This window comes from Artemia sp. Qi Xiang Cuo, chromosome 21 (assembly GCF_049724085.1).
Source record: "Artemia sp. Qi Xiang Cuo chromosome 21, ASM4972408v1, whole genome shotgun sequence".
NCBI classification, from domain to species: Eukaryota; Metazoa; Arthropoda; class Branchiopoda; order Anostraca; family Artemiidae; genus Artemia; species Artemia sp. Qi Xiang Cuo.
In genome coordinates, this window is record NC_142814.1 from 34,170,706 (window position 1) to 34,185,223 (window position 14,518).

A 14,518-nucleotide genomic window follows, 5' to 3' on the forward strand; every position below is an offset into this window, starting at 1 on the left:
CTGCTGATTTCTGATCTTGGACAGCTATTAGCAGAGATCCATCACGGTGAATATTAAGGGAGAACATTGATTTTATCAATTTGAAAATTGCAGTAATCTCTTATTCCAGTAATCTTTTTTATTTCAAAGGGGGTAATATGAGAAATTTTAAGGTAAATTCCTAAGTTTTGGGAGGGAGGATCTTGGGTAGGGATAGGGGAAATGCTTCTGATTGGGGATATCTTTTTCCTTTTTTTAGAGCTTCTAGAAAGCACCTCTTGAAACCCATAATCATCATTTATGGTGACATTAACCCCTACACTGATCATTGTCCTATTCTCAGAATTGGAGTTATCATTTGAACTTTCAGATAGTGAACATGACGAGCCAAAATGGGTATCAGCCTCACTGGTATTTGGGTTTGGGTCTGTTGAGACTTTTTTTGGAGGACTTCTAAGCATTGCCTATTGGAAAAAGCTTTAAACTAAAACAAAACTAAAATAAGAAGGAATAATACAATGATATCAAACCCTCTGCACTATACTATGGGGAAGAGAAACACTACAGTATAGCCCTGAGGATGATTTGAGCAGGATTGGTTTGGTACAACTGCTGATTAATTGAGAAAATATTTCACAAGAAAATTTATTTTAAATTTCTTAAAATGTTGCTGCTGCGATAAGTCTTCTTCTTCTTCTATTTAACAGCAGGCAGGCTTTTCAGTGATACTATTTAGCCCTTTTCCTTTTGCTTCACTCTGTGGGCTACAGAGCTACTGGCTTGATTGCCTCATGATTATTAGATATTTTCAGATACCTTTCAGTAGATCTTTCGACTCTATGAGTTCAATTATGAGTTGATAGATGTCGATTTCTATGCTCTGTGTGCAGGTATAGTTGGCTAGGCTCTTGGCTAATAGTGAGATTGTGTGGTGTTTGAAGCATTTTAACAGTTTACAAAGCAAGACATGTTGTGCAGACGTCAGCATATTACATTCAAATAGGCAATGGTCAATTGTTTCATTATTTATATTACAATGCCTGCAAAGAGGGGATAGGGGAAATGAACCACTTGAATTAGAAAACTTATACGAGAATGCAAGAAAATTTAGTCCATTTGTTCCAGAACGAATTCTATGATAAATTTTAGAAGGATACTTATGGGGAAAGGGGGAAAGGATAGGATTAATCTTATTAAAATTAGTATCTGATAGCCTCCATCGGTAAATATCTCTAATCGGGATTGGTCTCCCACTTGGCTGGTCAATATTTATAGCATTTTTTGCTATTTCATCAACCTGATGATTACCATTTATGCCAGAGTGGCTAGGAATATACTGAAAATAAGTTTTTATGCCACTTGAAGCAAGATTATCTATAATACTGAGACAATGATAAGTGTCAATGTCCAACTTATACTGAGGAGCTGAGGCCAGCAACTCAAGGCTGGATAAAGAGTCAGAATATACAATAATATTATTTGTGTTTGCAATCAAAGGTTTGTTTTCCTTAATGTGTTCTAATGCCATGATTATAGCATTTAACTCAGCGGACATTATAGATAAATTATTATATAATCTCGCGCCCATTGCAATTCTCAGGTGAGGAAGAAAAGCACCGCTTGCTGCCTTCTCATTCATTTTTGACCTATCAACCAATATTTGGAAGTGATTTTTATATGTATTTGTATTAAGTTCAGCAAATTTTTTCTGGACAAAAGCAATGGGGGTTAAATCTTTAGTCCACTTTGAGAAATCAGTATTTATTATGGGACATGACCTATTCCATGGAGGGGATTGGGGGAAAGTGGGTGCAATAGACTTTGCTGGTACGGGAACTTCTTCTGCATGTTGGTATACTCATCTGCAATGCCTGTATGCATGGGTGGATTTTTCAATCAATTCCGTAGGGTGTGTAACCTATTTGATTCAATTTTTGTTAGATATTTTGTCAGTAGAAATCTACGTATCTCCCTTAGTGTTGTTGATACACCTTCCATAAGTAGAAACTTTGTACTTGTGGGTTTCCTAAGACCAAATATGAGGCGTATTATATCATTTTGTGTTGTTTCAATTTTTTGCATCTGGGTCTTTGCACATGCACCATAGACAATGAGCCCATAGTCACTGTGGGGTCTTATATGTGATTTATAAACTGGAGTAAGGATTTCTCCTTACAACCCCATGGCGTGGAAAGAAGTCTTTTTAGTATATTTGTTTTTCTATAGCAGTTTTTTATCGTGTTTGAAATGTGGAGGTGGAAATTAAGTTTTTGGTCAAGCATGAGACCTAGGTAATTAATATGATTATCTTCTGGAATAGTTGTTTTATTTAGAGTTAGTTTTGCATTAAAGTGGTTTTGCTTTCGGTGAAATTGGATTATTTTTGACTTGGTAGGTGCAATGGGTAAATCTGAATGTTGCCAAACATGATAAGTCTTCTTCTTCTTCTAATTCACAGCATGCGGGCTATTCAGTTGATACTATTTAGCCCTTTTCTTTTTGCTTCACTCTGTGGGCAACAGAGCTACTGGCTTTGTTGTCTCTTATTTATTAGATATTCTCAGATATCTTTCACTAGATCTTTCGACTCAATTCGTTCAAATATAAGATGATAGATATCAATTTCTGTGCTCTGTGTGCAGGTATAGTTGGCTAGGCACTTGGCTTATACTGAGATTTTGTGGTGTTTGAAGCACATTAACAGTATACAATGCAAGCTATATTGTGCAGACGTCAGCATATTACATTCAAATAGGCTGTGGTCAATTGTTTTATTATTCATATTACACTGCCTGCAAAGAGGGGACAGGGGAATTGAACCACTTGAATTAGAAAACTTATATGAGAATGCAAGAAAATAAGTCTTCTTCTTCTTCTAATTCACAGCAGGCGGGCTATTCATTGATACTATTTAGCCATTTTCTTTTTGCTTCACTCTGTGGGCTACAGAGCTACTGGCTTGGTCCTCTCTTATTTATTAGATATTGTCAGATATCTTTCAGTAGATCTTTTGACTCAAGGAGTTCAAATATAAGATGATAGATAAGTGCCAAACACCTAAAGGTTGATCTTCTTCTTCTTCTATTTAACAGCAGGCGGGCTTTTCAGTAATACTATTTAGCCCTTTTCCTTTTGATTCACTCTGTGGGCTACAGAGCTACTGGCTTGATTGCCTCATAATTATTAGAAATTTTCAGATATCTTTCAGTAGATCTTTTGACTCAGGGAGTTCAATTATTAGATGATAGATGTCGATTTCTATGCTCTGTGTGCAGGTATAGTTGGCTAGGCTCTTGGCTGATAGTGAGATTTTGTGGTGTTTGAAGCATTTTAACAGTTTACAAAGCAAAGTATGTTGTGCAGACGTCAGCATATTACAATCAAATAGGCAATGGCCAATTGTTTCATTATTCATATTACAATGCCTGCAAAGAGGGGACAGGGGAATTGAACCACTTGAATTAGAAAACTTATACAAGAATGCAAAACAATTTAGTCCATTTGTTCCAGAACAAATTCTATGATAGATTTTAGAAAAATACTTATTGGGAAAGAGGGAAAGGATAGGATTATTTTTGTTAAAATTAATATATGATAGTCTCCATCGGAAAATATCTCTAATCGGGATTTGTCTTCCACTTGGCTGGTCAATATTTATAGCATTTTTTGCTATTTCATCAACCAGATGATTACCACTTATGCCAGAGTGGATAGGAATATACTGAAAATAAGTTCTTATGCCACTTGAAGCAAGATTATCTATAATACTGAGACAATGATAAGTGTCAATGTCCAACTTATACTGAGGAGCTGAGGCCAGTAAATCAAGGCTTGATAAAGAGTGGGAATATATAATAATATTATTTGAATTTGCAATCAGAGGTTGGTTATCCTTAAGGTGTTCTAATACCATGATTATGGCATTTAACTCAGCAGAAATTATAGATAAATTATTATATAATCTCTCGCCCATTGCAATTTTTAGGTGAGGAAAGAAAGCACCACTTGCTACCTTCTCATTCATTTTTGACTCATCAACCAATATTTGGAAGGGATTTTTATAGGTAATTGTATTAACTTCAGCTAAATTTTTCTAGACAAAAGGAATGGGGGTTGAATCTTTATTCCACTTTGAGAAATCAGTATTTATTATGGGAATTGACCAATTCCATGGAGCGGATTGGGGGAAAGTAGGTGCAATGGACTTTGCCGGTACGGGGAACTTCTTCTGAATATTGGCATACTCATCTGCAATGCCTCTATACATGAGCAGATACATAAGCAGAAACTTGGTGCTTGTGGGTTTCCTAAGACCAAATATGAGACGTATTATATCATTTTGTGTTGTTTCAATTTTTTGCATCTGGGTCTTTGCATATGCACCATAGACGATGAGCCCATAGTCAATATGGGGTCTTATATGTGATTTATAAAACTGGAGTAAGGTTTTCTCCGTAAATCCCCAGGGTGTGGAAAGAAGTCTTTTTAGTATATTTGTTTTCCTATAGCATTTTTTTATTTTGTTTGAAATGTGGAGGTGAAAATTAAGTTTTTCGTCAAACATGAGACTTGAATATTGATTATGATTATGTTCTGAAATAGTTGTTTCATTTGGAGTTAGTTTTGCATTACTATGGTTCTACTTTTGGTGAAACTGGATTATTTTTCACCTGGTAGGTGTAATGGGTAAATCTAAATGTTGAGAGAATTTTTCAAATTGGAAAAGTGACTTTTGCAGATTTGACTGTGCTATCTCAAAGGTTTAGCCAGATGACCATAGCACCAGATCGTCAGCATATTGTAGATTCGTGTGGGGGGGGGGGGGAGGTTCATGTCCCAGAGATATACGGCAAAGAGGAGGCAACTGAGGAATGCTCCCTGAGGTAGGCCTTTGGTTGTTGTCTTTTGGGGTGAAGAGGCTGAACCAACACAAACAGCGAAACTTTGCAATTCCATAGAGGATTTTATAAAAGATGCTAGCTTGGGGGGGTAGTCCAAGGTTTGCAAGTTTGTTTAGAAGGATTTGGTGGTTTACATTGTCATATGCCCCTTCAAAATCTAGGAAAGCTGCAACTAGGACATTATTTTTTTAGAATGAATCATTTATTGCATTTGTTAGCAAAATGAAAGCATCTGTTGAGGAGTGGTGTTTCTTGAATCCAGTTTGGGTGCAAGGGATCATATTGTTTTTTTCAACAAACCAGAGGAGTCTGTAATAGATCATTTTCTCCACTATTTTCCCCATCACAGGAGTAATCATTATGGGCCTATAGGACTCAGGGTTCCCTTTGGGTTTATTTTTCTTTAGGATTGGTAGGAGGGACGAACATTTCCATATATTGGGGAACATAGAAGATGCTAAGCGTGATTATGACAATTTAGCAGTTCCTGTTTGTATGAAGGGGTGAGATTCTTTATCCATGAAGGGTGTATATTGTCATAGCTGCCGCTAGTTTTGGTCCCAATATGATGTATTGCATTATTCATTTCCTGGATTGAAAATGGACTAGTTATATACTTGGATCCTGGGTGTGGTTGGTAACTTGGGTTCATAGGAACTGGGGACATTTTGCTTTGATTATTTGATGTTAGCTTATTAACAAAGAGAGTTGCAAATAGCTTAGCCTTTTCATTATCATTGTCATAATGGGTATTATTATGTATAAGCTCATACAGGAGTGGGTTGGGGGAAATCTTTTTCCCACAGATGTGGCTTATTACTTTATGTATAATTGGCTCATGTGTTTCTCTGGAGAGATTATTTGCAAAATTATTCCAGTATTTATATTTAGCATCTATCATAGTCCTTTTTAGATTAGATTCTGCTTGTAATTTTTTTTAAATATGTATTAGGTGATGGTTTTTTATGAATGCTCTCCTAGCTGCCTTTTTTGTTCTCCATTTATTTTGGCACTAAATTGTTCACCATGCTTTTAGGAATGTGTTTAGGGAAGATTTTCTTGGGTGTTGTCCTGGGGATAGCACGAATTGCTGTATTCATAAGTAATTATACCAAGACTTCAACATGCGTGTCAACTGTAGTGTTTGAAATGCATGAATTTTGGGTGAAACTTGTAATTTCATCATTTACCTTGTTTTGGAATATAGACCAGTTTACTTTAATGTTGATATATTTGGAAATATATGATAAGTCTCAACAGGTTCATTTCGGGATCCAACTATAGTAAAATTGTCGCTACATAGACTATCAATTTAATTTATATAAAGTTTGTTCAAAATTTTTAATGACACAACTTGTAGGTCGATTGTGGAGAATCTGCCACTTTTAGGGTTGAAATATGTATTCAGGTTTGGAGGGGTAGCAACAACTAATTCAGTATTATTTGAAGTCATATGCTCAATAGATTTACCAGCTTTATTTGCTGGTTTATTCCCCCACAAAAGGCTGTGGACATTGAAATCTCCACAAATAATGATATTTTTAACATATTAGAATTATTTATATATTTAAAGAAATCCATGGCATCTGTAGTTTGGCCATTGGGGCTATAAAAGCTTTATTATATAGGCTTTTGAATTATTCAGCCAAACACTGATACCAATTGCATCAACATCATTTGCAAAATCTGGAAAATTGATGCCACAGAATTTTCTATTATTTTAACTAATACAGCTACTCCACCTCCTTTTCTCTCTGATGATCTATCCTTTCTCAGGATAGTATATCCCAGAGACTTGATTTGTTGATATTGGGTTAAATGAGTTTCCTGGAGGCAAGCAATATTAATGGAATTATTATTCATAAAAGATATTTGTTCATTTAGCTTATTAGTGATCTTATGTTCCACTGGAGTATTGATGTGTTGTTTTGTTGATTTATTTTTCAAATGACTGTGTATCAATGTTCAGCTTTGTTAAAAGTAAAGCAAGATCTTTTTTTGCTTGAATGAGCGTATCATCAGGAATGTAGATTTTTGCCAATTCTGCAATGATTTTTGTTTTCCGTAGTTGATGTATGTTCATGGCCTGAACTGGATTACAGTTTAGAATGAATAAGCATATATTTGGGAATTGCATGTTTGGTTGTGCATCCTGTTTGTCAGTTCAGGGGTAATTCCTGGTAGTGTTTCTTCTTGGGAGGGGGGAACCAGGCTGACCTCATCTCTCTGGACAAGGAGGCTTGTTGACTTGGTGATTCCTTCTGATAGGGATGTGAGGTAGGGGGCTTAGAGGATGGCGTTTTATACAGGGTACTTGATGCATTGGGGGCGTTTGACTTGGGGGTTTTGGTTGGTTTCATTACAGGCTTTATTTGGTATTGTTGCGCAGCATTTGCTTCCATTGCTGCAAAGGGGTATGGAATGGCCTTCTCTGTTGCTATTTGGAGTGTTAGTGCTCTTTTCTTATATGCGGGGCATAGTGATTTATTGGTAGATTTTTGTGGACCTTTGCAATTGATACATCTAGGCTGAGTGTTGTTGCAAGTTGTCAACTGTTTATGATTGAATGCTTTACAATTCCTCCACTCTAGAAGAATTTCGTTGAGTTTGTCTGTTGTGTGTCCCAGTTTGAGACACTTCTGACACTGGATTGACTTTGGTTTGTATTCCTTGTGTGGTTTCATTTGCCCAAATAGGAATAACTTTTCTGGGACGTTAATGTTTTCCTTCAGTGTAAATAAGAAGGATTTATTTGTTTTTAGGCCATTAGAGTTGGGTTTACCAAGTTGGGTAACATCTTCAACTGGGATTGTGTTTCCAGCCCTATCTGAGAGCCCTTCTTTTAACTCGTGAATGGGTATTTCTGGGGGAACATTATAAACTACTATCTTTGTTGGGGATTGTTTTGGGTTCCATTTAGATACATTAATTGGGGTATTCAGAAGGGATTTTAGATTAATTATTGTGTCTGCTGATTTCTGATCTTGGACAGCTATTAGCAGAGATCCATCAGGGTGAATATTAAGAGGGAACATTGATTTTATCAATTTGAAAATTGCAACTCTTATTGCAGTAATCTTTTTTATTTCAAAGGGGTTAATAGGAGAAATTTTAAGGTAAATTCGTAAGTTTTGGGAGGGAGGATCCCTCCCAAAACTTATTTCGTTGATTGTCCAGCTCTTCCCCAACATCTACAACTTCTTTTCCAAATGTGTTTATGTACCTCAGTTGTGCCTGAAAGTTTTTTCTGCAGAACAGTTACCTCAATTTTTAAAAAAGAAAAATTCCAACTGAGTGTGCATCTACAGGCCAATAACAGTTTCCTACAATATAAGTAAAATTTTAAAGTATCTTCTTGTCCCTTCAGTTAACTCTTCCACATATTTTGGTGAAAACCAGATTGGGTTTTCAGCTGGGGTGGGTTGCCAGCAAGCACATCAAGTTTTTGCAAATGTTCTTACTGAGGCAACTAAAAATGGATTCAAGTTACATTTATGTGCCTTGGATCTTTCCAAGGCCTTTGACACTGTTACCCATTGGACTTTCTCTTAATCTTTCAAAGTGTGAATATATCTCATTTAATAGTAATAATACAACCCCTCTAGTTTGCAGATCTTTTTCTGTCCCATCAGTTCCTTCTTTCTGGTGGCTGGGTATAAAAGTTAGTAAAACATTAAATCCTAAGGCTAATGATCTCGTTAATTCAGAAATTTCTGTCCGTATTTATGATAGTATTTTAAATCCTTTGGAATGTTTTTTATATCTTGGTGTGCCTTATGGACCAACTTTAGCTCTATGCCGTGCTTCTATTTCTAAAGCAGTTAAAAGTAGAATAGCGTCTAGTTTCGGGGCAGTAATTTGTCTTCGCGATCTTCTTTCTCGGAAATCCCTGGCTCGGGTATATAATACAGTCGCTTTGCCTCAGATTTTAGTTTTTTTTCAACGCTTCTCCTGTTTTTTAGAATTAGTAATATTACGCATGTAAAAACAATATTTTTAAATTTTGCTAAGTTCCTTTGCCCATTTTCTAAATCTGAATCAAACACTTTTTTAATGAATACATATAAAATAAAAAACCCTGTTGATGTTTTGGAGAAAAAGCAAAAGAAATTTTTATCCAAATTAAATGTTTTTTCTCATAATTTATATAGAGCTGCGCACAAAGCATAATTTATTTTATTTTATTTAATTTTTGAATGAAGTGTTAATTTGTGAAGTGTTAATTTATTATCTATTGAATGAAGTGTTAATTTGTGTGGTAATTTTCATTGAAGGCCTTTGCGTATTTGTTGTTATATAGTTTAAAATAATTTTATGGCCTGTTGATTAGCGGTTATTATTTTTATTTATTTCTTTTTTACTCTTCGTATTTGGAGGAAATAAAAAGTTTGAATTGAAAATCTTTCCAAATGTTTGTCATTGCTGATTGCAACAAGAAAATTCAGTTAAGTTATTCTAAAATTGTTGCAAATTGAGGTAGATACAATGGAAAGTCTCTTACTAAATTATATTTGGTTTTGACAGACCACTCGGTTTTGTTTCTGTCTTGAATTTACTTTATTTTTCACCAAAAAGACATCAGATCAGTTCATTCATATTATTTCCAATTTTCCTGCTTTCTATTGTATCTGTCTCCATGGTATAGAAATCAGAATCTCATGTCTGTTTATGGTCTTCCAGATGTTGGGTCAAAGCTTACGGAACTTGCTTGCAAACTACCCCAGCCTACATATAAGTATCTGCCAGCCCACAGTAGCCTTACTCGTTTGCTGAAGTTTCTGTTCTTTTTTTTTTTGTTTGAAGTATTTTTTTGCAATAGTAATTTAAGTTCGTTATATTCATGAACAGATAATATTCAGACATTTCAAATATGAAGTTCTAAATTATTAAATGATGCTCCATTATGTCCTGGTCCACTGTATTAAGCCTTGGTCTGTCTATTTGTCATAAATAGTTTCATTTTTTTGTATCTTGAATGTTTTTCCTTTTTTTTGGTTACTCTGCTCTTCTGAAGTTTTTAAGTTTTATGTACTCATGTATGTAGTGCATTATCTATTTTTTTCAATATACTCCACAATTATCATTTTTGCATATGATGTGGGTTAAAAATAAATTATTATTATTATTATAGGTGCCCATACGGGGGGGGGGCAGGAAGGGGTCCCAGCCCCTCCTGGATGAACATTGCTACCTTATTTTTATATTTTTGTTTTGAGATTTCTATTATATAGGGTAAAAAACCAGTATCCAATTGAGCAAAATTATGTGGAGCTAAACCCATACACATTGCTACCATAGAAGAATCGAAAAAAATTACATAGGCTATACTAATGAAAAGCTGAAGGTCTAAGCTATGCTGCAATATGGTTATTATTAATTTGATTTAAGATCAACCACTTGAAATTATTAGTTTATGGACTTACCTACAAGGACCTCTTATTGGAAATACCAATTAGCCTATTTTGATGTAAATATCCTTTCAGCATTTTAGTTTGATTGACACATTAACAGAAAGATGATTTTCTTCTAATTCTAAAAATGTAACTTTTATTGCTTGATATTTATTCTATAAATCAGAAATACTAATAATTTTTTCTTTTTAATTGCTGGTCAAAACAGAGACAACATTTTTAATTTATGCTGACAAATTATTAGTGGGAATTTCACCAAGAAGGTGGGGCTCTTGTTACTACCCTCACATTGCATCATACTGTGGTAAAATAGGGGTGGTCCAAATACCCATATCTATTTTTCCAGAATGCCAAAGAAAAGTGGTCTTTTACCCTAGCAATAGAAGTGACAATTATACCAGGTAAGCCCTCCTCCCCCCTGGAATTCAACTTTTGTGTGCCCATGTGAACAAGCATTATGTGAATAAGACTTTCAGTAATGAATCTAGAACCTAAAATATACCCTGAGAAGATGTCATAAGGCTATTATATCTAACTGCTCTTATCTCTAGGGCCTAGAAGAGTGTATGCATGACAGAGTTTGCCTAGCCTGTCTAAATTTTGAAAATAAATATTTTACCCTAATTTTAGGTTTTTAAGCTCTATTTCATTGGCTCTAGCTTTATTTACATTCAATTCCCATTATTTCTATAGATTTTTAAACTTTACCAAGGTTTTATTCCTAAATTTAAGGTAGGCTATAGGTTTATAAGCCTTTAGAACCTTATAAATCAAGATTGAGCAAAGATATGAGACTTAAAATACTCTTCTTGTGTCTCATTTGAGCAGTTGATCTACTTGTCAAGGTTTCACTTTTATAACACAAAGATTGCAAAAGGTCCAAACCATTGCAGGGGGAAGGAGTGAATGTCAGTACTTTAAAATAGGCTACCTTTCCATGGAATCATTTAGGGCTATAGATCCATTCCTAGGAGTTTTATTATCTCAAATCAACCTACTTTCCAAGATTAATAGAATCCTCAAATCTAGAGTTGTACCCTGGTACTTTTTCAAAAAAAAGAGAGCAGACTGTCCCTTTAATAGAATAATGGTCAGCTAAGGCCAGCAATTCTGTAGACCTGGGCTAGTTACAAGATATTACTGTACATTATATACTAACCTATTGCCAATCCACTCATGAAATGAAATTGGTCCATGAGAAGTATTGGCTTTAAAATCTGGGAATGTTTGACCTAGCTTCATTTTAAGGCTGCTTTGTATCCTTCTTCAGTTCTTCTAGAAATTTAGCTTCTTCAGTTTCTTGTCTAAAGCCTTTTTTATTATTAGAGCCTCAGTTCAGTTCATTCCTTACTTTATATGTTTTATTAGGGAGGATGTTAAATTTTATTCACTATAAAGGAATATGCAAACTTTTCTTGTTTTATTAAGAAATGACTCTTTCCCTGTCCCAAAAGTTCAGGAAGTATAATAACTTTGCTATAGCAGCAAGTTCTCATTGTTCCTCAACTGGGTTAATAACAAAATTTCTATTAAATAGAAAAAAATATTAAAATAAAAAATTATTGAACTCTCTCTCCCCCCTCCAAGTTTAATTTGAAAAACTTAGATATTAGGTTTGAAGCCCTGCACTTAAGTAACAGCCAAAAAAAGCCACAAGCATGTAGCCTACATACAAACACAAGCAGTCAAAACCCTTTGGGCCTAGCACTCCCAAGATTTTAATATATTTGCAATTTTTTGCTATTATCTCAAATATGTGATTGTTTTGTTAAGATGAAACCTGTCTAGCTTGATCTATTATTACTACTAACACCTCGCCACAGCACCAACCCGCCTGAGGTCAACACAGCTAGGCCTAGCCTATGCCAAAGAAAAGTGGTCTATATACCCTGGGAAGACATCACAAGGCTATTATATCTAATTTTTCTTGTCTCTAGGGCCTAGAACAGTGTAAGCATAGCAGAGTTTGCCTAGCCTGTCTAAATGTTGACAATAAATATTTTACCTTAATTTTAGGTTTTTAAGCAGGGCTCCCACATTGTCAATAAAGTTAATACACCTGTCCATAAAGTTAATAAACCATTTTCCTCTTATAACTTTATTGACTTTATGGTTGTCAGAAAGAAGTTAAACTTTATTTAACTTTTTCAATAAAGTCCGGAAAGTTTAGCCAATAGGAGAAGACTTGTGGAAAATTTCAATTCAGCTAAAAGAAACTAATTAGATAGCCAGTCTTGAACTTTTTTCTCCCATCTGTGGGATTGATATGTGGAACATTGAAGCAGAAGACTTGCTTTTTTCACTAGTGAGAAATAAACCTTTAATATACAGTTCCTAACAAGGGGAACATAAGGACAGAATTTGTGTTGAAAATGCATTTAAGGAAATAAGTGAAGTAATGTGTCAAGAATTGGGTCCTCATTTTTATCTGTTAGCCTTCTTTAGTAAATTTTAAAGTAAAAACAACATCTAATTGACGACTAACTTATTAAATTGAAAAAGTTATAAAAAAATAATGTCAAATATATTCAAGAATGAACGTATGAATAATCCAAATTAATTGCTTCAAAAAATTTCCATAAGGTCAGGAAGGTAAAATTCATGTGTGAGCACGACAAACTTTACAGTATGTAACTTTGCAGAATACTTTATTAACTTTATTGATGCTGTGGGAGCCCCGCTTTAAGCTCTATTAAATTGGCTCTAGCTTTAGGCTATTTACATGCAATTCCCATTAGGCTATTTCTATAGATTTTTATACTTTATCAAGGTTTTCTTCCTAAATTTAAGGTAGGCTATAGATTTATAAGCCTTTAGAACCTTATAAATCAAGATTGAGCAAAGATATGAGAGTTAAAATACTCTTCTTGAGTCTCATTTGAGCAGTTGATCTACTTGTCAAGGTTTCACTTTTATAACACAAAGATTTTAAAAGGTCAGAACCATTGCAGGGGGAAGGAGTGGATGTCAATACTTCAAAATAGGCTACCTTTCCATGGAATCATTTAGGCTAGGGCTATAGATCCATTCCTGGGAGTTTTATTATCCCAAATCTACCTACTTTCCAAGATTAATAGAATCCTCTAATCTAAGAGTTGTACCCTGGTATTCTTTTAAAAAAAATAGTATTTTGTACCCTGGTATTCTTTCCCAAAAAGCATAGAGTGGACTGAACTGAACAAAAAAGAGTGGACTGAACAATGGTTAGCTTAGGCCAGAAATTCTGTAGACCTGGGCTAATTACAAAAGATAGCCTATTAGGCTACTGCAGGCTATATACTAACCTATCGCCAATCCACTCATGAAATGAAATTGGTCCATGAGAAGTATCAGCTTTAAAATCTGGGAATGTTTGACCTAGCTTCATTTTAAGGCTTTCTTCTTCTTCTTCTATTTAACAGCAAGGCTGCGTCGTATCCTTCTTCACTTCTTCTTCTTCAATTATAGGCTTCGGATAGCCTATCCGAATAGCCTATCCGAAATATAGAGATTAGACTATTATTATTCAATAATAGGCTTTATACATCATTGATGAAACCACCTATATTTAGGCAGTTAAAGACAGCTTTGAACAATTCAGCATCATCAGTTGAAGAGTGTCTCCTTTGTGTTAGTTGGTCAATATTAGGGGTTAGCTTGAGGCGCTTGAATATAGCAGATAAAGTTAGCCATTCTTTTTTATGGTTGAGATTTGCCACAGGGCAACCAAAAAGAACATGGTTGATGGTCTCATCATAGGCTTGACATAGGCGGCAAAGAGGGCTCATTACTGTTGGAATGGTTGTGTTTTGATAGTGATAAGTTTGGCCGTTAAGGCCAGTAGCATTTGATCGTATTCTGTGGTACATCTTTGAGTCTTTCCGGGATATAAATGGAGAAAGGTTTGGTGGGCGTTGGTTTGCTAGATAAATTTTTAGGCGCCAATGGTTTACATCTCTTACTGGGATAGGTCTTCCAGAAATTATTTCAAGCTGAAGGGCAGATTTAGCTATTTCATCTGCCTTGTGGTTCCCTTTTATACCCATCTGACTTGGGATGTACTGGAATTTTGTGGATATACCTTGTTTAAGTAGTTGGTTCAATAGTACAAGAGTGGTGGAGGTATCATTGTCTGGGTAATCTGAATGTTCTGGTGATACCGAGGCAAGGGCTGATTTTGAGTCTGAATAAATTATAAGAGGGGTGTTTCTTGGGGGGTTTGGCATCTTTATAATGGTTTCCAATGCA

At 35.0% G+C, this 14,518-nt stretch overlaps 1 protein-coding gene across 2 annotated transcripts in view; it reads right to left on the minus strand.

Annotated features, from left to right (window-relative positions):
• The window catches only part of LOC148939471 (peroxiredoxin-6-like), a 46,617-nt gene extending 32,915 nt beyond the window's left edge, over positions 1-13,702 (minus strand). Inside the window, exon 1 of one of the 2 annotated variants that reach the window (XM_089107029.1) lies at positions 13,576-13,702. In XM_089107029.1, coding sequence (XP_088963155.1) covers positions 13,576-13,658 — 83 coding nt within the window. In that variant the 5' untranslated portion in view covers positions 13,659-13,702. Of the gene's footprint in view, positions 1-11,450; positions 11,554-13,575 lie in introns of those variants that run through there. The other variant, XM_089107030.1, reaches the window with a different exon arrangement.
• Positions 13,703-14,518: the final 816 nt, after the last annotated feature.